Genomic DNA, 27124 nt, shown 5'->3' with positions numbered 1-27124 from the left:
TTGTAAAATTGTAAAGTATTTAAAAAAAATCAAAACTTATCCTCCAAAAAAAGTAAAATGGACAGAGTTGAATTGGCTCTTATCAGTGAAAATAAGATCAAGATCCTGTTTGGACCAACTTGACCATTATACTGAATTATTGCATATTTTCTTTTCACTGAAGTTAGGAAAATCTTGGTTTTTCTACCTTAAGCTCCAGCATGTTTAGAAACAGTTTTATTTTCTTGGCTGTCTTGAAAGCCGGTAATAATCAGCATGGATGACCACAGGTCTCAGTCTGCATGCATAGATTGAAATCATTAGAATTAGCATACCCAGAACCAAAACCAGCCCTCACAAGGCGTTCTCGGCAAGAGACCCTAATGAAGTAAGTTCCTCTCTCCTTCTGGGAGGTCTTCAATCAACTCTAACTCTCTCACAGATATCACCCTGATTGGAAGGCCTTAACTAAAGTTGTTTCAGCTGGTTCTCTCACATAACAACATCATGCAACATGTCAAGTCTTTTAAGGGAAAAGCTTTACCCACCTCTTTAGAGCATCTTGTGCTGTCTATGAGAATCAGAACAACAGAACTTCATTGCTGAATTTTCCATTTTATAAGGGGGAATAAGAATCTCAAGCAGAACGAAACTGCTTTCATTGAACTACACTCAAGGTAGACTGATTTAAGAATGTATCTGTAAGCATTAGAAACAAAGAGAGAAACTACCCTTGCCAAAACCTTATAGAAATATATCAATAAGTAATGATGGGTGGAAAGATAAAAATTTGTACAAGCATTAAGTAATGCTAAACAGCAACTTAAAAAGAATATAGAACTAAATTTTCTATAATTCACTAAATGAAAGGAAAAAAAAAACCTACCTGAAGCCATCCTAGGAGGGAAAAAACCCTAACAATTAAATTTAAAGTAGTTTGAGATTCTTCTAGACTTACTGTAGCCTTAGCTGCTGGATCCAGTTGCTCAAACTCTATCAATAACAGTTTTAAATAAGTGTGTGGTGTGGTTTTTTTACTTTTATATATATATATACACACACACATACTCACACACACACATATAGACTCAGTTGCTGAAACACCTAAAGACCATAAAACAATAGCAGCAGAATGCATTTCTCTGTTGCATTAACCAAAATTCCATTGGCCAAAACTGGCTACAGAATCTGCCTTCCTCCATCCACAAATAATTTGGGGCTTAATTCGTTTTAGTATACAGAAAGAGATTTAAAGGCATTACTAATTTTTTTCTGCCTAAGCTCACCACCCAAATCTAGAAAATACTAGCTAATAAAACATTCATATAAACATTAGACATGCAGAAACCTAGCTGACGTAGAGAATATCCATACAATTTGCATTTTGAATTGTTGAAGGTTACTGTCAAATCTATTAGCATATGTCTAATCTCTATCTATCACTATTGCACAAACTGATTTATACAGAGATGATGCTTAAACTTGAAAATCCTTTGTTTATTTTAGAAATAATTCAGCCATGTTCATTATATCTTTATATATAAAGCATTAAAGCCATATCTGTATATCTATATACATGATTTGAGAGTTCTCAATTCCAAATCAATAGCAAAATACCAACTTCAGCAGTGCCCAAAGCTGAGAGAAAATATACACAACCACTGATCCTCTTACACACATTTCCACTGTTTGTATCCTTACCACAACCCTTTTGTCTGCAGTTTCAACCACAACCAGCCACTAGAGCCCTTTCCGATTGGGGAGCATCAAACATTATCTTCAGTGACAACGTAATCAATAAAACTATACCAACTTGTAAGACTACAAGAGAGCGAAAGGTACAAAATCAAAAAGAAATGCTTTTATACCAGATTAATCTGAAGGTTTTAAATGCCAGAAGTTGTCACATTTCATTTTTATGTGGGTCTTCTTTTAATACAATCTTTATGCAACTAAAATGTTTAAATAAAACAGCACACGCCCATTTGAACAAGACATAAATTTGAGGATATATCACTTTAAAAGTTGAAATATGGATTAAGGAAGTTTTTGATAACACAGATTTATCTTAATAAAAAAAGGTTTTTCAAAATCCCACTTAAAAAAAAAAACAAAGAAGGAAAAGTTAACAGTTTAACCATTTTGGATCCGTATTTAATATTGTTTTCCATATATGTCCAGCAGTAAAAATAAAAATGGTACTTCATGAAAAGAGCTAACAAGATATTCTGTCAAATGAGTTTGGAAAATAAATGGAAAAATGTGGCAATATGAAATTCTCATTTATCAAAACCATCTCAATTCTTTAGGTATGGCAGAAATACATTAATCCATTCTCAACTGAGCTGATGTGTCTGTTGGTATCTCTTGTAACATTTTAACCACTAGGTACTTTTCTATGTAGTATAACAAGTTTGCAAAAAACAGCATAAAAATGAAGCTAACCCATTCTCATTTTTAGAATGAGCTTTAGTAAAAGTTTATTATAAATGGAATTTTCATCTTAAAATTAACATAGTCAGAAGACCAGCACTGCCATACATAAAAATGGAAAAAGCATAAGAATTAGCTGAACTCCTCCTGCCCAAAGAAAAAACCAAACCAACAAACAAAACCACCCACAACAAACCACCAAGCAAAAAAAGCCTAAGTGGTTCTGCAAACTGTGGATCTAGTGGACCCTGTTTTCCTATGATCTCCCTACTGGTTTCTCTGGTGCCAGAAATGGCATGCACTTCAATTAATTCTTATTTAAAAAAAACAAACAAAAAAACAAACAAAAAACACCAAACAAAAACTCAACAAAACAAAAAACTACCACACACACAACCCTTCTTCCCTCAGGTGGTGCATTCATGTTCTCTTGTTCTCTCTCAGAACTCCCTGGTGTCTAATAAAAATTGAGTGGCAGTTTTTTCTGCAATGTGAACCATAACAGGATGTCTTCTTCCAAGCTAGTCACCTACTTTCATGAAATCTATAACAACTAAATTAATTTAAATTGGTCCACTGATATTAAAAGCTACAGCAGGGATGACAGAAAATCATGGATATACAAGGACAGACAAGACACACAGTATGACTAGATTAAACCTGGCCTCCAAAGTCCAAAGGCCTAAGAAAAGGATTATACACATCATAGACATTATTTTCCTGCCAATGAAGCTTAACATATTTTGCCATGCCACGGCTGCATTATCGGTATTCTACCAACAATAGCAGAGTTAGGGAGACACCTCATTAGACCACACATAATTCATATTACACCTCATGTTATGCCATTACTCACATATGCCTCATTCAGAGGCATAAAATCACTTTGCATCCTCCCAATTGCACATTCAAGCGGCTGGAGCCACCCCTGGAATAACACACAGACCCTTGCTACAGCCATCTTTCCTGCAACAGTGGACACACAAGCTGACACAAAACAGGGAATCTAGATTCTGTTCATTGCTTTAGTGTTTTCAAGTAGCAAGAAAAGGCACAACCAGAGATCTTGCAAGATCCGACCAGGCACGATCAGAACAGTCAATACAAAGTATGAAACTTGGTGCTTTGGAGTAACATGATAGCAATGTATATAGGACTACCACAGCCAAGGCAATAAAACAAGTATGTGTTTTAGATAAGCAAATTATGATTATTTACCTGAACTGAGTCACATCATAATGAGACAAATTGTAATGATCAAACTAAAGACTGAGTTAAGCTATTTTTAAGGCAGGACATAGGCCTTCTACTAAGCTACATGAATTCTTGAAACAATGTCACATGAGTGCTTTTCAAATATCGTTTACCAACTGAACTCTGAGTCTAGATCACAATTTTAATTTATGAACTCCTAAAAGGTTGAGGTAGTACACTAAACACTTTCTATATATTCCATAATATGAAAGCTGCACTTAGACAAGATATTTCAGTTGATGGAGGACAGCAAGCACCAGCTTTTCAGGATCAGAGGTGAGGAAGAGTTGCGGTTTCCACAAGGATCTGTTGTTTGTTATCACTAATATTCCACTCCAAATTCAAGCATACCTCTATCCTAATGATGAGTTTGATCATTCCCTAGTTGAAGCCTATGTATGTAGTACCAAAAATGTTATATGCCTATCTATTAAGAGTTATGTAAAGCACTCACTTCAAAAGAAGTTAAGGTATTCTGCTGTAAGTGATTAGCTAGAACGCACTGACAACTTCACCTCTGGTAGAAACTAGACTGCATCTGTCAACAATAACCACCCCAAAATAATTAATGACAATCAACAGAATTGATAAAAGTGAAACCTTATTAGTAAAAATAATTTGCAAGACTCAACAGTTCTATACTTCATAGCTTAATTAACAGAAATGTTAGTAATTTATCAAAAGAGTAATAATCATCGTGTAACAGTAACCTTTAAAAGAAAATCTCAAACAAGAGACTGTAGCACAAATGCATATTCCAGCTACTCAGGTAAGGCACTTTTTTGTGCTGAGAAGAAAAGATCTTTTAAAAGGTAAATGCAATGTGAATGCTACTTAAGTTTTACAACACATGACATTGGACTCCCTTGTTTACTCATTTTTGGTTTTTTTCCAACCCTGTTTTGCAAACAAGTAATCTGATACACGCAGATACATACATCATTGTCAAGCATCTACTAAAATGAAGACTTTTCACTTAGCCTATGTAATATCTCCATCCGAGAACAGATCAAGTAGCACGATTAAAATGCTGAATGATATCTAACCCCCAAAATATGTGATAATGATACAAATACACTTCTGTTCTTTCAGTCACAAAAGTTTAAAATGGTAATCTAATTACAATGCAAGGCTGACTGATTTTCCTAAACCAAAAAATTCTCCAGAGAAGTTTCCTGAGCAGGAAGACAGTTCAGTAACAAAATGTTAAATTGTGTTAGACCAACCAGCGATCTGGAAGCCTCTAGCTACTGTTCAGTTTTCAAACCTGCTTTCAATGAAATGTATTTGTACGCTAATCTCAAAGTCAATTTGGCCGTGTCTGATTACAGCAGAGAACTAGATGCATATGATAAGAAAAAAGTATACTTAAATTGATATGTGTAATTTTTTACAGTGATTAGATAATCATTTCCAGAATGTGTTGATTTTTCAGCCATGTTTAATATGAAAATAGAAGTGGTATCTTTAACATTTATTTTATAATCTATTCTTCTGGCTTCTCTTAATGCTTGCGATAAATTTAATTTCTAAAGAATGAGCAATTTTTATTAAATGACAATGGTCTTTCTAGGGATCTACTAGAAAATCATCATCAAACGTAAAACAGATCCACAAGCTATTACAAACACAGGTTATTCCGAAATTAGGAAGCGCACGTTACAGTGACATCCCAACCAGACATTGTTTACACTTGACCACCAATCACTTCCTTAACGACATAGAGAGAATTAGAAGAATGGTAACCGTTACTGCAAAAAGGGAGCAATGTATAATTAAGCCACTTAACAGGAAGTAAACGAATGTGAAAAAGGCTGAATCACAACAGTGCCACCTACAGTAAAGAACATTACAGGGAAAAAATAAACAAATTAGTGTTCAGTCAGAAAATTAACAAAGTCAGAACTCAATAAGCAAAAACTGATTTAATCAAAAAACCTGAGATCTACTAACATTATGTACATCATTACAAGTTTTATGCACTTCAAAAATTAGTCACAGCCTAAGATGAAAGCATCTTCTTAAATCTGAAGAAATATGCCATCAGTTTTTCTATTTACAAGCCTTCACTAAATACAATTCAAAAAGTAACATGTTTCTGAAGCTCTAATCCCTCTTTTGGCTTTTTGTAAAGTACAAAAAAAGTGCAGTAAGAGCCATGTGACAACCGGCAAAGAACAGCTGAACACTTACCTTGCATTCTACTACACTCTGATCCGACTCACAGGTAACATAGATTTCATCAACTGCCCGTCTGAGATTGTCAAAAAGAAATGCCCAGTATCGAGCTCGCAGATCAACTTTTCGAGGCTGTCTTGTTTTTGTTGGGCTTTTATCAAAGTTTTTATCTCCAGCTGCTGCTGATGTTAATTTACAGTCTATGGTAGTGCTCTGAAAAAAACAAGATACAACGGAAAAGGAAAAGAACAAACAGAAGGTACAGTAAAGGGTTGGACTACTGTGCAATGCACATTTTTTCAACATATTCAAGCAAGTAAACAAGAAATGTTTTCACTGGAGAAGACTACATCACCCTAGTGACTTGAGGTTTTTAAAACAGACGTTCTTATCTTAAATATATGCAGCAGCTATGTAGAACTAGATTCTGTTTCTTTGACATTTATAACCCAACATTCACACTACACCACAGTACAAGATATTCTGTGTCTTAGCACATTGGAAAGTTACATTTTCTCATTACATATCCTATATTACTTATTCTGACAAGTATGCGCATCCAGAGATGAAAATAACATTTTACACAATCACACCAGCAATATTCCATCACAGTTAAATTCTATTACCAAGACATTACATACGACTTCATTTTTTTTAAACCCTCATTCTAATATGTGAGCATTAATGTCAGGGAAATGCTGATATGGCTAGCCCTTTGATTGATATGTTATGGCTACACTGCAGAGGAGATGCCAGCAAGCACTGAATGAGTTACAAAGGGAAGCTTTCACAATTTAGAAGACTACTTGTACTAAGATTTCCACTCACCATATTGTTAACATTGCAAAAGCTTAATTCAACCCAATGTAAGCGCTGTGCCAATGAATCAAGTTGCTCCTACTTACACCAAGTCTGAAAGCGTCCTCATGCTGTTTTAAGTTGTAATTTAACAGCTTTATCTACAACAAATCTGTTGTTTGATTTTTAGTGTTAATATGCAGGCTAATTGATCTTGTACCACTTTGCTGCACAGATGCAGAGAACTGCCAATATGCTAAATGTGATAGGAGAACATCCAACTGTCTTCACAAATGCTGGCACAGACAGGAATCACTACGTACCTACTCGGAAGTACTGTTATGCCACCTCAGCGTTATGCATCTGTTGACCTTGTGCGTTCAGTTTAGTCACTCATATGGGGTTATGTCTCCTTGACAGCGATATACTGTCACTTACCTGCACAGGATATTCCAAAGGATTCTGAAGCATGCCTATTTGGCTGAAAATACCAAATCAGCACTTGGCCCCATGACACTGTCCTTATTAAACTTGTAATTCTCTCCCACAACAAAAAACAAACAGAAAAATCCTGCTACCATGCCAGACTTCTATAAGCTTCTGCATTCCATAGTATCCAGGTGGATTAAGCACCTCCAGTAAACCCAAAGTGATGCCCAACTGTGTGCCATTTTGTGATGGAGGTATTGGCTACATGCTACAATAGTCTGTTTTGGTTTGTGGTTTTTTCTTCCATTAATGTATTCATTTTAATAGCACCTTTAATGCAGTTTTCATGCATTGGTCCACTGTGGCACAGATGTCCAGAAAATCAGTTCTTACTGGAGTGCACTCGTAGGGATTACTGCAAAAGTCCATTCTAAAAACTCTACTTTTGGTGATTGAATAAAAACAATCAAAACCAACATTGCACAAGGCAGTACTCAGAGTTTATAATTAGAATATCTAATCACTAACTAGAAATACTGTAAATAGCAGAACAATTGACTGGGATTCAAGCCTTTTTGTCCCCTATGTAAAAAGCTGGGAAACATTATTTCTTTGTGCCAAAAGATGCATTTAATGGCAGGTAAGTTTATACTTGGAGACAGAGAATTCTTATAGAAAAGTCATTTTAGATCACAGGCAACATGAGGTAATCAGGACTGTAGCATAGTTTTGGATGGACTTATCAATGAAAGTACTTTTAAGGAAGAGCTATAATCATATTTTTATGATGAAATATATAGAGACCCAAAGATTGTACAAAGTCTAGAGAAAATTTCCCTCATTCTCCTTAAGAGGATCTTCAGGTTTGGTGGATTTCTCTTGAATTCCAACAAATTGGGCCTAAGCTACAAAAGGTTCCCTGCATGTTTAGGAAACATGTAAATGAACTCATATTTCTCATGCTCAAACTACAGAATGGGAAAGTAGGCAATAACCAAATGATTTTTCAACCACTGTATTTAAGAATATAAATGCCTTTCTCCTCTAGATTTTAGGGACCTTGTTTGATAAATTCACACCATAAACACAGCTTCCCATTACCAGAGAACTGAACCCTGACACAAAGATAGAACCAGCCAAATTATTTAGTAAATCACAGAGCTCTGTTTCTTTGGCAGCCTTTCCCTCTGGGTTCCAGTCTGCTCATTCCCCCCAGTGCTCTGACTACCTTTACCACACAGCATCAAACACAGCAAATTCCACTTTGTAATTAGGGAGGCAGACACAGGGCTGTCAAAATGGTTATGCTCTCGCCTGCATTTGAATTCAGGTTCTATTTTTTCTGTAAGAAGGGGAAGAATGGGAACCTGATTTATTACAATCATACAAACATCTCTGTTACCCTTACATATATCTCAGAATGCTCTAAGTGTACTCCAGATGAACCCCAGCTAACGTATGCATGAGAGACATGTTCAGAAAAGATGCATGTCATAAACAACCAATGAACAGGAATTTCAGAAGGGCTTCATATGTCTGAGTATTTCATATTTTTCTTCTATGACATAAGAGTCACCTCAAAGAACAGCTTGGAGAAAAGATGCTCCTTAGCTGAGGCCTTGTATATAAACCTTTAAAGCAAAGCTTATACTGACTAATTTACAGCTCTTTAAAAAATACAGTTTTTAATGACACAACCTGAACTACAGAATCATAAATAACTATATTAACAGTTACCTTTTGCTGCCTGCATTTATAAAATGTGACCTTGGTAAAGTGATTAGGTTTCTACTCATTCAGCTAATATTGTTGATATAAAGGAACATTTGTTTTGGAATGGGAACCATGCATAATTTCCACTATTTGAAAGATACATTTTCAAATGCATCTTTAAGACAGTGTCATGGAATATGTTTCGATATTTAGCAATAAATGTTATCCACCTACTATATTTGGCATCCATTTATCATCTTTCTTGTACGTCAGCCATATTTTACTTAGGAAAACAGCATGTTGAACTGTGTTAACTACTGTAAGTTGCAGCAGTTCCATTTTTACCCCTATAAGCAGATTTCCAGTGTCTAAGTAAAACCTAAGCAACATTTACAGCTACTCATATTCCAGTAGAACACCTTTGAAAGGATGCAAATCCCTGAACTACCAAACTTCTTGTAAACACAATCACACAAGCAGGTAAGCATTAGGTTGGCGATTAGTTAATAGAAATAATATTTAAAGTTCTTGATACAAGTCAGTTCTAACACTGTACATTTGAATTTGTCACAGCCTGGTATCTGCCACTCAAGAAAACAGAATTCAATTTTCAGAGAAGAATCCAAATCGTGTCCATGTTTGGCACTTCAGTCTCCAGAAATTTCATGAAAAAAGATCAAACTCAGCAAGCTATTTTCAAACTTAATCAAGTTTGACTGGCACCAACTTTACTGAAATTAAAGCCAATACTTACTTAAATTTAAGAGTCGCAGCGAAGACTACTTTTAATATAAAGATACTACTAATATTTTATACAGAATGCTATATTCTGTACAATTGTTTAATGCAAGCGTCAAAAAATTACCAGGATTTCTGAGTTAATCTGTATATTATTCAGCAGAATCTTTACCTGTAAGCATCTTAAGTAAATTGTCTAATGAATCAAACTAACCTTTCATTGTGAAAAGCAAGAAATGCTGGATTAGGTACAGACTTTTTAAGACTGTAGTTTCTGTGCTGATGTACAGCTATAGCTTTATTATTCTTATTCATCCTTCCTGGAATTAAGTTTTAATTAAACAGTATTTATTAGAAGTATGTACTTTTGACCAGATCGTATTTTTCAGTGTCATGCTCAGGTTGAGAGTGATGCATCACTGAAACTCAATTTCCAGAGAAGATAATCTCTTGATCTCTCTGGTATTCAGAGGGAACATATGGGCAGAGGACAAAATATTTCTAACAGTGTAGTCTGAAGGAAGATAAGGCAACGATCCCATGTCTTCACCAACATGGAGCTATACCCCAGCCCCATAAACTCCACCTACATCCTTGTGCCTAGTGCTTCCAACTAACTCTTAGCAGATTTTTCACTTTGGTTAGCAGTTGAGGCATAAGCCTCTTTCCACTGACAAGACACAAGGATATAGAATTAAGTTTTTCTGAGCAGAGTTCTAAAGCTCCAATCCTGCAGACTTCTACATATCATTCTTAACTGGATATAAGTACTTACTTTTGAATCTTCTAAGTGATCTCAGATCCCTTAGCCTTTGACAATACACTTATCCAAAATTTAATCACAGTGTTTACAAACACACCAAAATATAGCTTGCCTTGGCCTCCCCCCACCCTCAAATAATATGCTTGTTTACCCAAAGTGTGATGATGGCTTATACAGACATGATCTAGCAGGCCTACACTGAAACTTGTCCTCACTAGAAAAACAAAACCCACCCAAGAATGGCAAAGATTCAGAGGGGCTAGTTCATATTATCTCTCTTGTGGTGATAGTTCAAACCTTCAATTGCAGAAAAGGTAAAGCTTTTGTGCCTTTGAAGTTAAGAAACATGGGAATATTCCTTCTTACATCTCAGGTAACTCAGTGTGGATGATGAAACTGATGTTAAAAACTGAATCTTTTTTTTTTTTTTTTTTCCAAAATAGTTTCAGTAACTTGCCTTAGAGTTCTGGAAAGTATGAAGTGTATATTTATTCTCAGGATGCCAAAATTTATTGAATGTAGATTTGCCAGCACCCTACTAAGAGGAAGATGAAATTCATAAGATCATATGAAAGAGTTCTTGTAAAATTTATTTTCTTGAGATGAGTGGCCCATTTGTACCTTAAGGAAAATTAAAACTGAAGGCTCAACAAAAGTAACAAAAAAGCCACCAATTTACAGCAGTATCCAATGTCTGAAATGCAACAGAAATAAAGGTGCTGAACGCCAAATTGAAGTGCCAAGATGCACCGACACTTGGCAGTCCATTTCAAACCTTAACTGTACCCAATAGGAACACACTGTTTCTACAATATAGTTTTAGTATAGCAATCCCACAGAGCCACTGAATAACAAGCAAGTATTCTCCTGAAAACTCACTATTTACATAATCCCAAGTGATTAAAATACAGAACCCAAACTATGTAGCATATTACTCTTACCCAAAAGGTTCTAAGGGTAAACCCTTTCAGGGACCCCCAACTACATCAATAAAATTCCACCTTCACAGAACAAGAAAACCAGGATACGCAGTGTTTGTAACACACTAGTAACATGAAGAGAGAACACAAGCTTAATAGCTGCTAAACTAAATTAGGAAAATAACGTGCCTATGTTTTAAAGATGCAAATACACCTCTATGAAAGCAGAACATTTTTTCTTTTTTTCAAAAAAATAACATCTTCCATATGCCATATTATCAAAATCTGACAGACTGTCTCAAAATACTAAAAGGCTAAAGCCATACCAATACCTAAATCCATTAATCAAAGAAAAGCTACCGTTAAAAATATTAAACACGAGGAAAGATTGACGACTTACTTTATTAATGTAATAAAGATTGTCACTCACACAGAAAAAAACATGAATAAAAATAAGAGCAGTTTCTTCTTGACGCTTCTCATTCAGACTTGCTTTCCAGTCATAACTCTCAGAAGTTTTACTCACCTGGACTAATTTTTCCAAAATAGGATATATTAAAATTTTAAATCAAAATTCTCCAGTCATTAACACATGAGGTCAGGAAATAAAGCATTCCCTTAAATTAGAAATTGGGCAGAAAGGTAGCCTTTGTATAAGTAGCATGCTTATAGAAAGAATAACCTATATCATTTTATTGTTGAACAGTACCTTCCCAACTTTAATGCCAAAAAGTTATGCATCCAGAGGTTAGGAAATGAAAAAAGTAAAGGCTGAGCAAGATAACCTACATTCTGGCATTTTTTTAACTTCTGAATACTTGACTTTGAAATTTGTACACTTTAAAAATACAATGTGTGCACAGTTTTATATATATATTATTCAGCCAATAATGTATCAGTGACATCAGAAAACATTTTTATGTTGTAAATTTTATGTCATAACCAAAACAAAAAATGAGCAGATACCTGTTTTGCAGTCTTGTGTGTTCCTTGAGTCACCCTCTTTGTTTTTCCACCAGCTTGCCATTTTGATTTTCCTGTGGGAGAAGCAACTCTTTTAATCAATAATAACGATTTTAATTAGATGGAGCGTTCTAAAACGCACATATACCATCTTGCAAGGTACTGATATAGGCACAATTTATGAGTTAAGAGGTTTGTAAAATTGTATATTCCAAATATATATTCCACAGTTCAGAATGTGAGTAATGCCACAAAACACATAGAAAATTAGAAGAAATTACAAAGAAAGGCAAGAATTAGACTTCATTCAACAAAGATAACCTACCTTTAAGTACTCAGTGCCTCTGAAAATCCTATCATTACAATCTACATGTCAAATATGATACCAGTTTTCTATATAGATTTTAAAAAGTCTGCTCTTGAATGACTGTTCAATCAGATATTACAGAATTAAAACAAGGAATATCTTTCTTAGGAAAAACAAATGTAATAATTTAGTTTTTCTCAAACTGTTCAAACAACCTACCAGTAGACTTACATGTTTTCTGCCAAGAAATATGGGGGAAAACAGAACTTAGAACTGGATTTAGTTCACCTACCTTTAGGTAGCCAAAGGAAGAGAGCAAAACATTCACAGAGTCAGTCCCCTTAAGATCTGAAACACCTTCTCAAATGTACCTGTCTCCAGCCACTGCTTATATGAAGTGACTTTAGCAACTATGCTTCCAACAGCAGTTTAAATTCCCACAATCAGAAAGGATGATTTCAGGTCTCACTGCTGTGCTGGTGGCAATTTCTTAACTGTTTAAGAGTTATCTTGCATAGATAAATTTGTGTTAGCCTAGACCTACCTGACATGTTTGCATTTAATCTCTGAGATTTGCTCAGGGGTAATTTAAAAAATAGTAATAATTTTTTTTTTTTTTTAAGTTTTATTCCTCCAACTTAGTATCTAACTTGTACGACTTGAAAATCACAGGATCCAATTACCAAAAATGTAAGCAAGTAAGACAAAATACTAACTGGGCAAGAGCATTCCCTAGCACAGATTACATCTAAGCAAAAGTTTCAAGATTATTTAGCTGGATGAAGCCAAGCAAATAAATGCATTAGTTGAATACAGTTCCTTCCTAGACCATGGAGATCATTCTTGAATTTCAGAATTGTCCAGTTCAGTTTTTAACAGTTCTTAGGCCAAATTCCCTAACACAGTCCAGCTGTTTCACATTGCTCCGGTTATGTAAAGCAGCTGTAAACCTGTCTTAATCAAGCAGCTGTACAGCTGGTTTGCATCACTGGCTATTCCAGGCAACAAGGCCTTTAATTTTAAAACAAATTAAAAATTATTTGCTTGATAATTCATTTCTAAAATGCTACATTGGCCAAAACAACAGGTACAAATTAATATCTTGAACTCAACTTAGCAGCATTCAGGAAAAAATTTGATTCAGCTACCAGATGTATAAAAACTTCCTATTCACTAAAAAGCTTAAACTGCAGACCAGTTCCATGTCAGAATTACGATAACTGAAATATTTCAATCACCAAAGTCTCTCTTCTGATATGATTTACATTCTCAAAGACAAGATTTTGAATGCAATGCCATACAGAACTTGCACAGCGAAAAGGCTTACAAACAAATATGGGTATGTTAAAATTAAAAAAGGGGAGATGAACACAAAAAAAAGTTGCAGTCTCTTTAAATTCTACAAAAACCAGAATACTAATCCATCATCTAAGAACTGGGAAATGTCTGAACAAGTCTCCTATAAACACAAAAGTAAGTTTTCAGGCACTTTCTATATAAGGCAGACACTTAGAGAAAACAAAACTTATGTAAATACCAGGTTTTGCAAGCTTAAAAGCAAATAATGTGTGGCAGGGACTAATTTTTTCTTAAGGTGTATGGGCCAAAAAGTTTTGTCTTTCAGCAGCAGCCACATTTCCAAGCTTTATTAGTCTCTTTCTTCTAATAAATGCCTCTGGTTATTAGATGATGTCTTCCTTCCTGCTTTTGTCCTTTTATATTCACAAGTAGTGACAACACAAGAGCACTGCTCAATGGTTATACATATGTTCAGTGACTACTGGTACGTAACTATACAGTATTAGCATTGCTAATATTGTATAGGAGATGCATAGGAGCTCAATGACATATGAGGGGCATTATCTGCTAGGAATTTACTGAATTTTAAGGAAAGAACGACAGGAACCAAAGATTATCAGTTCATTCGCTATTAAGTTGCCAATGTGAAATATATAAAGTAGCAAAATTTTTGCAGCATTCAGGGAGCTACAGTCATATTTTACACTTGAAGTCCATTTCCTCTCTGTCTGGTAATTAAATATGAAGCACACAGAGTTTATGATTTGTGACGACTTCCTGTCACAAAAAGCTAAGGTGCTAATATCTCCAAAAAAAGCCACTGATAAACTATTTCCAAAATCTGTCTTTGATACTAACAATCTCAACAATCATCCCTCTCATCTCTCTCTTTTGGATAGTTTTACTGACATGAGAAATGTGGGAATTGCCTTTAAATTTAGTAATTAAATAGCAGCCCTCATTTCTGTTCTCACTATGGCAGAGATCAACTGTGTATGTTGTTCCAGTGCCTTTGACACTGTTCACCATCAGACCTTCAGCAGGAATGATAACAATTTCCAATTATATTTCTTTTCATCTCCTTGCATGAATCTGAGGATACTCTGTCACCTCTATTCTTCCATGGTATTTATAAAACCTCTATGACAGTCAGTCTACGTTATAGTGCCATTGCTACATATAACCAGCCTGTACTCCAGAATCTACCTTACTTTCCCTGCTGGTGCAGCCGTCCATCTTAAGAAACATTTTGGCAAAAATGAGGTTTGAATAAGACCTGGTTGCCTGAATCTCATTTAAAGGAAGGCAGGGGCATCTGCCTGGAGGAAGCAACCAGATAAGACTGATTATTTTTGACCCCTTAATTGAGGAAGCATATTGACGTTTCTAACACTATTATAAACCATATGTTTTTAAAAGTCTGTAGAGCAGTAGTAGATATGATTTTTCTAATGGTACAATGCTAAAGATCTGAAGAAATTACTGCCTTCAAGCATGGATATAACCAAAATTCTCCATGTTTTTCCATCTCCAGATTGAATTACAGCAATATATTTTGCACAAAATTACTTTTACAAATCACTGTCACCGTCTCATCCAGAATATAATGGCCCTGTATTCACCTACCAGCACTAAACTGGATTCCCATTCAGTTCAGTGAAACTCAAGGTTTGAAACTAACGAGCCTTAAAAAACACCCTTCGCTTCATGTTATATTCTGCCAGTTCCAATCAGATCCAATGTGGCTAGGGCTTACACACAATGTTTCAGTCATGACTCTTACAACTTCCTTACTTGGCCAAAGAGAGCCAAGTTTCATGACTTTCATCGCATACTGCAAAATCTATTTACTTCATCAGGCTCTTGCTAAAGGAGTAGATTATACTGCAGGCTCCCCAAAGCGTGCCAGGTACCTTTCAAGCAATAAAATATGTTTCCTTACCCTGAAATGCTTAATCTACAAATGAATTCTATATGGCGAGAGCCCAAGTGATTTTAAACAAATAGGAAATAAGAATGGAACAGTTACAAATACAAGGTTTTCCATTTTTTTGACACATTTCTTAAAGTTCCAGAGGTACCTTACCTTTTATTAACATTTAAATGTCAAGCCTCCGGGATGTTTTAACCGTTACTAATATCATAGCTTAGATTTTGTAATAAAATTTGTGTGTGGTGCTTATCTGCATGCAGTGCCTCAAATTTCATGCTAGGCATATAAAATAATTACAAAGGAAAAAATTCTCAAATCCTCTATTAGAACGATCACAGCTTTCCAAGGTGGGCAAGATCTAAGTCATTGCAAGAGATGATTAGTGGCCATGGGTTTGAAATGCAAATTTAATTCTGGAGACAGAATATCAGACTAGTGATTTTTTCAGTTATAAGACTCTCCTCCTAGGACACAAAGTCAACTGTACTGTTAATTAGTCTATCCAACAGAATCTGCTGCATATTAATGAATTTTGTGAAGGAGTATTTTAATTTCAATAGTTGAAATGTGTTAACAGTCACTACCTCTTCTAGACCATTGCCACCATGTTTTGGATTTTCTCATGTCATTGATCTGTATTCATAACTAGAATTTCAGCTCTGACATAACAAGAGTGCATGCTGTTCCAAAACATGTAACAGAAGTGCCACCTGCAATTCCAGAAATCTCTCTCCTTTTTAAGGAATTATTTCTTATTGACTGGAACTATATATTTCCATTAAAGAATTAGAAGGTTTTGATTGCGATTATTTTCATTATTGCTCTTTTACCCATGTCCTCTATATAAAATACACAAGCCTTTCAGAGGAAAAGTTAAATGGTAAGAAGGACATAAGCACACAATTTTTAAAGGAAGTAGAAAAAGAAAGAATAGAAACTGAAAAAATGAACCCAGCATTTTAATTTATCAACCCTCTGTAACACTACCACTAGTAACAGCGTACGCTCACTGTTTCAGCAGAAAAAAAATCAATCTCATAATGAATAACACTATATGATATAAAATGTTAAATCACACACTGTTACTGCCAAAGCAATACCTCTGAATACTAGGAGCAGAAGAAACTGCCCAAAGACAAAATTCTGCTTTGTACAGAAGAGTTGTAGGATTGGCTCAAGCAACCTGAACTTTTGGCCTGATTTACACAACCCCTGAATGAGTTAGAACTGTCCTAATTCATAATATTGCTGTATCATTCCTCAGGGACAAAATACATATTGAAAGATCAGCATAAAATGAATCAGAGCTCACTGACACCAACATATATACCCTCTATGCCAAGAAAAGGGTCAAGAGATAAAGGATCTGGCTCTGCCAGACTTTCATTAGCCACAAGTCCCTTTCCACAGGGAAATTTTCCGTCAGGCAATTATCATCAGATTCTTTGTATTGTGCAAAAAGGTCAGCCTAAGATTTAATGAAGAAATTCTAAAAAGAAGAAAGCACCAGCGACAAAAAGTTTAAAAATCACAATGGTGCTAATACAACCAAAAGAAGGAAATGAATACAGCTACTTGCATTTTAATTATCATACATAACAACTATTTAATGAAGGCTAAAAATTCACTTTTACATTCATTATTCATGTTTTGGCAGAAAATGTTAGACTTGGAGAAAACATTCATCAACAACTCACATTCACTTTTTAAGGAAAAAAGTCTCACTTGAAAGTTTCTAAAATAGTATTACAAGCAACATAGTATTAAAAAATAACAGACTCTTTATTTAAACAGAAACTGAATCAACTCATGAGTAGCTCAAACATACTGTTAGAAATATACTCTATGTTTCTTTCGCATAAACTCATTCATATTACAACTTCCCCAAAAGTGTAATTCAGGATCTATAAATAATTTAGATCCCAATTCTAATTCTGCTTAAATGACATATGTGTCTAGTCCAATAATATCAATGGATCTACTAACATACTCAGGAACATGAAGGCAACTGTAAGACTAGCAAATAGATAAGTGCTCCTTCTGGAGACAGATGTAAACGAAGCTCCCATAAGAACACAGAACTGGCCCACTTACAAATCCACATATTCATGATATTAAACTCAGTAGCTGCTGCATCTGATCCAAAGCTGGGAGGTATGCATTCTAATTGGTCAGATTATGCTCAAGTCTTAAATTATTTCCTTTTTCCCTTGCTACACGTAGCTAACAAAAATTCACAGTACATGTTTTTCTGCTGCTGCTATACAAAATGTACTTAAGATAGCTGGGACAATGCTGAAGTAAAAGGGTCAGAACCAGAAACCAAAGCCTGTAAATGTGGACATTGTAATTAGGTTTAGGATGTTTAGCTGACAAACGTAACTCATCTGTCATTCTGCTTGTCATTGTTCAACAGACGTACAGCTATGCATTCTGAACTGAATGTAATTTCCTTGATGAAACCTATATAAACATCCACATACAAACATCTAAATTGGTTTTCATTCACCTCATTGTCTTCTGTCACTTCTCAGCTTTAAAAAGAAGAAAAATCACAAATACACCTTAACGCATAAAGCAAGCCAAAGACAGCTTAAACTTTGCTTCAGTTTGCTTCAGACATAGGGTTAATTATCTTGTAACTTAGACATAACTGTTCATAGAAATATCTTTTCCACTGGCAGAATCACAGAACAGCTGAAGTTGGAAGGAACTCTAGGGATCATCTAGTCCAACCCAGCTTAAAGCAGGGTCAGCTAGAGCAGGCTGGCCAGGACTATGTTCAGTCAGGTTTTGAGCATGGCCAAGGACGAAGACTGCCCACAGTTTCTCTACGCAACTTGTTCCAGTGTTCAACCACCCCCACAGAAAAAAAAAAAAAAAAAAAAAAAATTACTTTTAGATACTCCTGCCTAAGTCTCAAAAGCAGCAGCACCTCCACAGAGACATGTGAGCTACAAAAATACGTGAGATGAAGTCCTCAGAAACAGCATTCTGACATCTGGAACAGCTTGAGCAGTATAAAAATTAAAGTCAATTCCTGGCTCCTTAAGTCATCATACCACAAAAGAATATTACAACAGTAACAAAACTGTTCTCAGGACTTGCATGATGGAAAACTGTCCCCACATATCCCCTTCCTTAAAGATTCTGCACAGATGTTTACCACAGACTGAAGTGATACTAAAAGAAACTTCCGAACTTACTTGTTTTAGAGCATAGAGAACAACTTGTTGGATTGTTCTAAGCCATCCCTACAATTCTGAATTCCCAAGTTACAAGAGATAGGATTTTAACAGCCTTTTCAAAGTCCAATATTTCAAAGTAACATTATTATATTACAGAAGTAACTTGATAATATTGGCAAGAGAGAACAGTCTTAGATATTACTTAAAGACCAAATTAAAACAGTTTTTAACCTGTCACTGTAAAGGTTTTATGAAGTGATCTGTCAACTGCAGGGCACATTTTGGAAAAAAGTTTTAAAATTACACTATATATGCTAAACATAACCATTTATTTTTTTATAGAGAAATCCTATGTAAGAAGTATGTTTCCAGGCAAGCAACTCCAGTGGACAAAGGGATGGAAGTGGAAAAAGCAGTGGAAGACTGTTGAATACATACCATCATCATCTTTGTTTTCCAGTGGAACGCTCCATGCAATTAGGTTCCTTGCTGTACGTCCCTCTTCTGCAACTATTTTCCTCACTTTGTCATGGCTATTAGAGCGTTGGAAAGAAGCCTGAAAACATGAAATACAGGGAAGGAAAAAAAAAAAAATTGTTTTGATATGTTAATCTCATCCACTACATGGTTAGACCATCCAAAGTGGGGTGCACGGGTACTGAATTTTCCTCAAATATCCGAAACAGGTGTACATATTCATTTTCACAACCATTTTTCAGCATGATAAGCAGACTGATTCATCAACACGACATGAGAGTTACTACCCAGCCAGTATAGGTATGTCTACACCACACATTTTTAAGCTCCATTTAATTGATTGTCAATGCTTCTAGAGCATCACAGTAGACTTCACAAACATTTTAGTTACCTTGTGTTAATTGGAACTAATTATTCAAAATAAAAGCTGCATGAGACCAAAATACATGTGTTAGCTGACTGGAGAGAGCCTGGAGAAAGGCACGAGATTTATCGGAACCACCTGAAACGTATAAAAAACCCACTTCTCTCACCGAGAAGACAAGAACCTAGAAAGTATTTCCTGGCAACTAAAGTTAGCTGTTATTACTAGGTAGCTGCAGCTGTTCAAAGACAGAATGAGAGACACTGAGGATGAAGTCCATTTACTTAATAAACATATTTCTTTGCACTTGCAAAATACACCATCACAAGACAATTGAAACCAAATATATTAAGAAATATTTGTATCAACTGACAGATGTCAATTAGATAAAATCTCACCTCTTCTACAGTGTACCAAGTTATTCCTCAGAAAATAATTTGAAACTAAGCCAAACTATATACTGTAATGATAAATTTATGTACCGTGATAGCATAAAACTGCTGACTGAGTTATCCTTAAACACTGACAAACTTAACCACAAAGAAGTTACATAAATCTAAATATTATTTTAGGTACCAACAGATTGATTTTCTATAGTGCTGATCAGGAGATGCATTCTTCCTCTTTTCATTCTTACCATCATATGACTCAAGCCTGTAACCACTTTGTTTTATAGTACAACTTTAGAAAGAAAATACAGTAAAAATGAATATAGCAGATGAGTGGCTATAATTTATTAAGGTGGTAGGAAACAACACAAATGAGAAACTGCTTTTATTTCAATGTTTATATAATAGTATTTAACTTAGATTTCTCTCATCCAGATGTCCTCAATTGCTTTTTTCAAAGCCACAGTGTGCCATCTAGTGCTCCACAGACCTACCTAGAGATACCACCATGTAATACAACAAAAACAAAGAAAAAAATGGCACTGCTATATAAGTGAATTTTTTGAAAACTTAATGAAATAAATCAAGCAAGTTATATATTTTGGCCCAAAGAAACCCACACAAAGCACGTAAAAAAACAGGATCTGTACTAAACTGGTTCTAGTCTATCCTTATTCTATATAATTCATTGCCTATTCTCGCTAGGAATTTTTAGTAAGAGTGACCATTTCTGCTGAATCAAGTTTGGTTTGGGTTTTTAATCCTTTGTTGCTTAACGATACACTTTCCGTCATCGATCTAAGAGTTAAAGATCCACAAATGTCACACAACTTTTAAAATCACTTTAAACTACTGTATGAACTCCCAATGTAAATACTTGTGGTAGCTTACTTCAGAACAGAGTCAAATAATTTTAATTTAATCGCCTCTGAAATGTCTTAAACCAAAAGAAGAATGTTGAGACTGAATTTTGCATTAATTTATTCTCAAATCTTCAAAAAAAGACCCAAACACTCACCTTAGCTGGAAGTAAAGCTAATCTATGGCATTCCCAACTGCCAAAAATGAAATCAGTAAATAAATAAATCTTTCCTCATTTATTGCATCTTTTCTTTCAAATCCTCCACCAGCAGACAGTGTTCACTCGGCACAATCTACATAATATTTAACTTTGGCTTTCCTACAGCATAAGCCCGCTCATTCTTGCCATACACAGAGGACTTGGAAACCATTTGAATTTTTTTCTTTCCTATTATTTTTTTATGCTGTTATGTTCCATTTCCTATCCATTGGTCTTCCTATCTTCCAGGCTTACCATACCTATTCCTTTAATCTTTTTTCTCACGTTTTCCAGACCTCAGATTTCAAGTTTTCTGAATCTGAGCACTTAACGACTTTATCTTCCAGATTGTCTCCAACTGATTCACATCTGTCTTTGAAATACAATGTCCACAAGCAGATACAAATATGTCAGTGAAGACCTTATCAATGCTAAACACTGTGGACAGGTTATTCACATCTTACAGATGACACTCCCACTTAATCATCTCAAAATGATGCCTGGGGTTTTTTTGCAATATGATATTACCTTTTCATCACTTACGATGTAATTGTAACACATATGTCATGACATATCACACATAAATTAGCAGGACTTACACAGTCACAGAATAACAAAGCCTGGAAGGGACTTCCGCAGATCTAGTTCAATCCCCAAGTCCTTGTCCCCTGGTCAGAGCAGCCCCAACTCTTCCTAACAGATAAGCAGAATTTCTCTTGTTGCACATACAACCTTCTATAATCCCAAGGTTCCTTTCTGCACAACTGCCACCAAGACAGTTGTTTTCCATCCTTATTTCTGGAGATCATTACTCCCATGTAAGTGTAAAACTTTGCATTAGTCCACACTAAACCGACTTCTTAAATTATTTTGTTTATTTTTTTATAAGCCAGAAAGGCTTATAAGGAAAGCAGAAGTATCTCAACATGACATTTCCAAGTACTCTGTATCATGAAACCAGAGCCTGACTTAAAGTTCTAGGCTCCATAAATTAGACATCAGTCAAAAGAAAACAACAAACCCTTAAAGAAGGCCTTAACAGGGCAGTTAGCAATAATGAAGTGTACACCTACACAGAAGTGTAAACTATTGTGCCAAAGGCCACAGTGGGTATGAACAGAGTCTTTTCATTTGACTAGGCAAGAGCAAGCTTTAATACCCTCCTTCATAGGAGTGAAGTGATACTGATACAGAAGTTTTTGACGGCTTCCTCAACCTGAATCCCTCCTATTTGCTACTTAACTATCCAACAAAGCTACCTTCTTCAAAGTGCTGTAGATAAAACCATCTGTTAGGCAAAAGGAGTGACTGCAATTTTGTTTAGCCTCAAATAGCAGATTTTTGTGATTTAGTCTGTACTGCTTCTTGGCATGGCTACGAATATTAAAAGACCTTTTATGAGGATTCTGGTTTTAATGGTGTTCATATATATAAACACATTGCTGTAAACAAAACCACCAGTTTAATCCATTGCATTCTCAAAGAAAATTACTTCAGCTCTAACCTTAGCTACTTTCAAAGACCACTCTATTCATGTAACCAAACCTTACAGTCTTACACTAGAGCACAGGTAGGATGAAAGCAGTTTAAAATGGGAATCGGCTGAAACAAATGTCTTGAAGTCCAAAAAACCTACATACTAACACAATCAGAAATAATGCAAAAACAGAAGAAATACTCAGATTTCTTCTACAGTAAATTTCATTTTTGAAAGTTTCTCATCATGGTGTTAATAAATCAAATTGATTCAGTTTCTAGAATCAATACTTTCAGAGAAGGTACAAATGAACTGATTTATCAATGAATCCCAACACAAAAAATTAGTTTTTCTTGCAGTAGGAAAAAATCCTACCACACTGTTACAGTAGCTGAATATCTTACCATCATGTTATAGCCTTCCTCCACATCAACAGGCTCACTTATTACATTTTTGGATGACCCCATTGAGTTTTCATACCTGTGCCAAAATAAATGCAATTAATCATTTTCACTTAAATCACTTCTAAAATTAATTTTAGCTTCTTAGTAGCATTTATGTCATGGACATCTGATGAACACAGTAAGGTTTTCAGAAGATAGTTTTATTTGTAAAGTGTTTGGACTGCTCCTTATTAAAAGTAGCCAAAGGCTCAAGAAGAAAACAAAAAGAGAATGACTCTAAAGAAAAAAGTAAATGTATATGTAGTAAGATAGTAAACAGTACAAAGAATATTAAAACTTTAAAACAAATCATCGCATGGACTGCCCTAGAATAGTGAAAGGCAAGCAGAATATCTTTCCTGTGACAGAGGACCAGGCAAGTTGGTTATTAGATCAAAAAGAAAATTAATCAGAGACATACCAATAAATTGGTATCAGATAATTAGTGGTGGTATCAGATAATTAGCGGTGAAGCAAAATAAAATGGAAAACTTCTGTTCTCATTTAAAAAAAAAGATGTGATGGTTCCTGTAGAAGTCAACTCTGAGAAAGTGAATACTTTTATCCAGTTTTGAACTGCAGAACCATGGCCACAAATGCAGAATTGCATGGGACTAAGTATTCATAGGTTTATCAAGAATGTCCAGAACACTGGTAACAATTCTGAAATAAAATTAAACCCTTGACTTCAAGATTGAAATAAATTCTGGCCAGCTGATTAGAGTGCAAAAACTCTCCTGCAACAGTTCTTACTCTTCTGAAGAATCAGACGTTAACCAGAAGTTAAAGACACTTCTAAATTATCAGATATTAGGTAACAGAACAAGATTAACCTTTAATCAGATCCAAAGTGGGATTTTGTTGGTCTTTACCATTAGTGATACTGCTTCAAGCGGGCTGATCCCTTATTCTCATATTAGATCTTGTATTCCTCATAAATTGCTCATTTTTCTAAAAGTAAATATCCAAAGCCTATGTCAACAAACAGGCACTAATTAAGATTTGCACCTGTTTGCATGCTTTAAGACAATCTACTGAGCTTACGAAAATGGAAACATTCTGCAGCTGGTTGAAGGAAGCTGAGTTTTTTAAAACAAATATTGTATTTCAGCATCACTTCAGACAACAGGATAGGCCCAGCACGAGGAGTCTTCAAATACTGCGGTATCTTAGAAAACTGTGCTTTTGCCCGCCAAGTTAACTTGATTTAATTAAGGTGTAATAAAAGCTCATTAAATTGACTTTTTTTTCCATATATTTGAGGAAACAAAGTGAGGGCCCAAATATTTCCCAGTAAATAATTTAGAAACAAGAATCTGTATTTCGAAAAAAGCATAGAGAAGGCAAACCCTACCCGAGTACGCTGCAAGACCTACTGTACTGTCAGCTTTTGTAACCATGATTTTCTGACAGCAAAGGCAGACCATCAGTGTAAACTATGATCCATCATCAGTAGTTTTTAAAATGCAAATACTTATACACCTTATGGCAGTTTTTAAAACTTTACGGTGAGCTTTCTCAGTAGGTGGGCCCCTCCCTTCCATACATTTTTCGCACCACAAGAAAGGTGGACCTGTGCAACTCAAAAACTCAGCGAGATTTACAAGCACAGGAATCTCCCTCAGATTGAGCAATTCCAAGTTTCCTCACAGACTTTGTTCACGACTCCGGGCTTGGGCAGGAGTGACGGGGAAGAGTCCCGTCCTTATTCGGAAGGGACAGGCCCCTTTCACCGCGAGGCTGAGGCAGGGCTGCCGCGGGGCACACCCGGGGGCGGCGGAGCCCCGCTCGTCGGCAAGGCGCCCAGCCAAGCTCCCCCACACAGCAAGGCCTAACCGACACCCACCGGTCCCGCTCGCGGCCACGGGCTTCCCGGTTGCCTGTAGCAACCGGCCTCACTCCCTCACCCAGCCCCGCGCTGCGCAGAGCAGGGCAGCGCCGGGCCGGGCCGCCCGGGAAGGCCGAGAGCCTGGAGCCACCCGCAGCAGCAATACTCGGGGGCTCCGCGGGGCGGAGGAGGGGGAGGGCTGGCCCGCCGCCATCTTGCCCCGCCGCCGCGCCCCGCGCCGCCCTACCGCCGCGCCCCTCCCCCGTGCCGGGGCGCGCGGAGCGGCCACTCACGCTCTCCGCCGCGCCGCGCCGTCCCGCCCGCGCGCGTCCCGCCGCGGTGATGTCATCGCATCCCGCCGCCAGCAGCAGCCCGCCCGCTCGACTGCCCGCCCGCCGCCGCGCGCTGCGCTTCTCCCCCCCTCCCGGCCCGGCCCCGCGAGCCGCGCATGCGCCGCCTGCGCCGGTGAAGGCATTGTCCTCACCTTGCCCACTTGCCTGCCGCTTGCCGCGCTCGCTGGGGGCTGAGGCGGCCGCGACGCCTCCGTTTCTGGCATAGGGCTCGAAAGGGTGGCTAAGCTGCGTACCGGAGGCACCTGCAGTTCCCCGGTCTGTGCCAGGCCGTCGGTCGCTTGAGGCTGGCCTGCCAGCCCTGTGAGAAAGCCCCGAGGTGCCGTCTCTTCGGGCCTCCTGGCCTGACGGGGCTGCTGAGGTGATGGCAGTCGGTCCCTCAGCATCGAGCCCTTTTCTCGCCAGTAGGGAGCTGGAAAAAGTAGAAAATTGAGTATGTGCGGGCTAATAAATGCTTGTGTACAATGCGTTGGGTGTATGTGCAGGCAGATAGCAAAACAGGACCTGATCCTGGGGTTTAACGCCGGTGAAGCATGAGCTAGGGTACTTCATCCAGCTTGGGCACTGTACTTGGAGGAAGGTGGGACACATGGAGAGGCCAGGCCTTTTCATGGGATCCGAGGCCTGGAAAACATGGCTTGTGAGGAAATACTGGACAAGTTGAGTCTATTTAGCCAAAAGAGAAGACAAAAGGGGATGTGGTAGGAGAGTTCAAGCATGTAAAAGCATGATTGTGAAGAGAAAGGGAATAATCCATTTCCCCCACTGTGACAGGAATGATGAGAAGTAAGAGGCCTAAATCACAACCAGGACAATTTAGGTTGCCATCTCTAAAATGTTAAAAATATTACAAGGATTGGAATAGATGGCTTGGGAGATTATATATGCTTCAGTTGAAGTCTCCAGGAACAGCAGCACAAATGTCTCTCAGAAATGACACGTATACTTAACTCTGGTTTGGAGCAGAGAGCTGAGCCGGGTGGCTCCTGAAGGTCCCATCCAAATCATTTATACTGTCACTGTTCGATAACGAGCTTGTTGATTATTTATCAGCAGCTGTCTGAGTTTCCACAACTGCCTCGTTGGTCTGTGGCTTCGCTGAGCACTGTGGTACTGGGCCTCGCATCAAATCCTGCTATCCTGGTTCGATGCCAAATCAGATACCACATCAGAAGAGTGTCATTTTATAACCTATTTCTTCAGATATTAATAACTGCACTAAATGCAAAGAAGTAGAAAAACAGGTCTGTAATGTCTACAGACTCTAAAATACTTCAGGATACTCTGTGCAAGGTGTTATGAAACAATTAATTGGAACTCTCAGAAAGATGTATTTGGGTACTACTAAAGCAAATGACTACCATTTTGAAATCCAAACACAGGGTATTTGAACCTGATTATCTTTATAAGTAAAGATAAGTTGCTCAGTTTTTTCCCTTACTTAAGTCCACAAGCCAAAATCCAATGACTTTTATAATGGAGGAAAGAAGGATAATCTTTGCATGGAGGTCTTAGATGCACTTAACTGTCTCGTATGCAGCTTAAAATGTTTACATGTGATAAAAACAAATTAGGAGAATATGTCAAAATGGAAGCCTATCTATGTAAAACTACTGTAAATCCATTTATTCTGAAAGTGTATAAATGCCATCCATTAGAGTAAAGAAAATTAAGGCTTATTCAAGTTGGGCAGTGATTTATAAAATGTAGAAATGTTAAAAAGTTATAGTAAACACCAGATGGATAACTTCACTTGCTAGAAATAACTGTTAAGAAACTACTGTTTGTGTTGCTGCACAACTGCTCTCATTCTGACAGTTTAACAGGAACAGATTTACATT

The 27124-nt window shown here is 36.8% G+C and overlaps 1 protein-coding gene across 6 annotated transcripts in view; it reads right to left on the bottom strand.

The window, feature by feature from the left end:
* Nucleotides 1-25339, bottom strand: part of SCAPER (S-phase cyclin A associated protein in the ER) — a 169542-nt gene extending 144203 nt beyond the window's left edge. For 5 of the 6 annotated variants that reach the window (XR_012776219.1, XM_075505714.1, XM_075505715.1 and 2 more), the window contains exons 1-5: nucleotides 25227-25339; nucleotides 23067-23142; nucleotides 19334-19451; nucleotides 12172-12242; nucleotides 5860-6057 (exon numbers count right to left, since the gene is read on the bottom strand). Coding sequence is in view for 5 of the 6 variants with exons in the window: in XM_075505714.1 (XP_075361829.1) it covers nucleotides 5860-6057; nucleotides 12172-12242; nucleotides 19334-19451; nucleotides 23067-23142; nucleotides 25227-25282 (519 nt within the window). In the remaining variant the exon portion in view is untranslated. Of the gene's footprint in view, nucleotides 1-5859; nucleotides 6058-12171; nucleotides 12243-19333; nucleotides 19452-23066; nucleotides 23143-23938; nucleotides 24053-25226 lie in introns of those variants that run through there. The other variant, XM_075505719.1, reaches the window with a different exon arrangement.
* Between the last annotated feature and the right edge of the window lie 1785 nt (nucleotides 25340-27124).

This window comes from Mycteria americana, chromosome 6, assembly GCF_035582795.1.
Source record: "Mycteria americana isolate JAX WOST 10 ecotype Jacksonville Zoo and Gardens chromosome 6, USCA_MyAme_1.0, whole genome shotgun sequence".
In the NCBI taxonomy this organism is placed as follows: Eukaryota; Metazoa; Chordata; class Aves; order Ciconiiformes; family Ciconiidae; genus Mycteria; species Mycteria americana.
The sequence above is the reverse complement of the archived record's forward strand: the minus strand, read 5'-3'. Positions and strand labels throughout refer to the sequence as shown.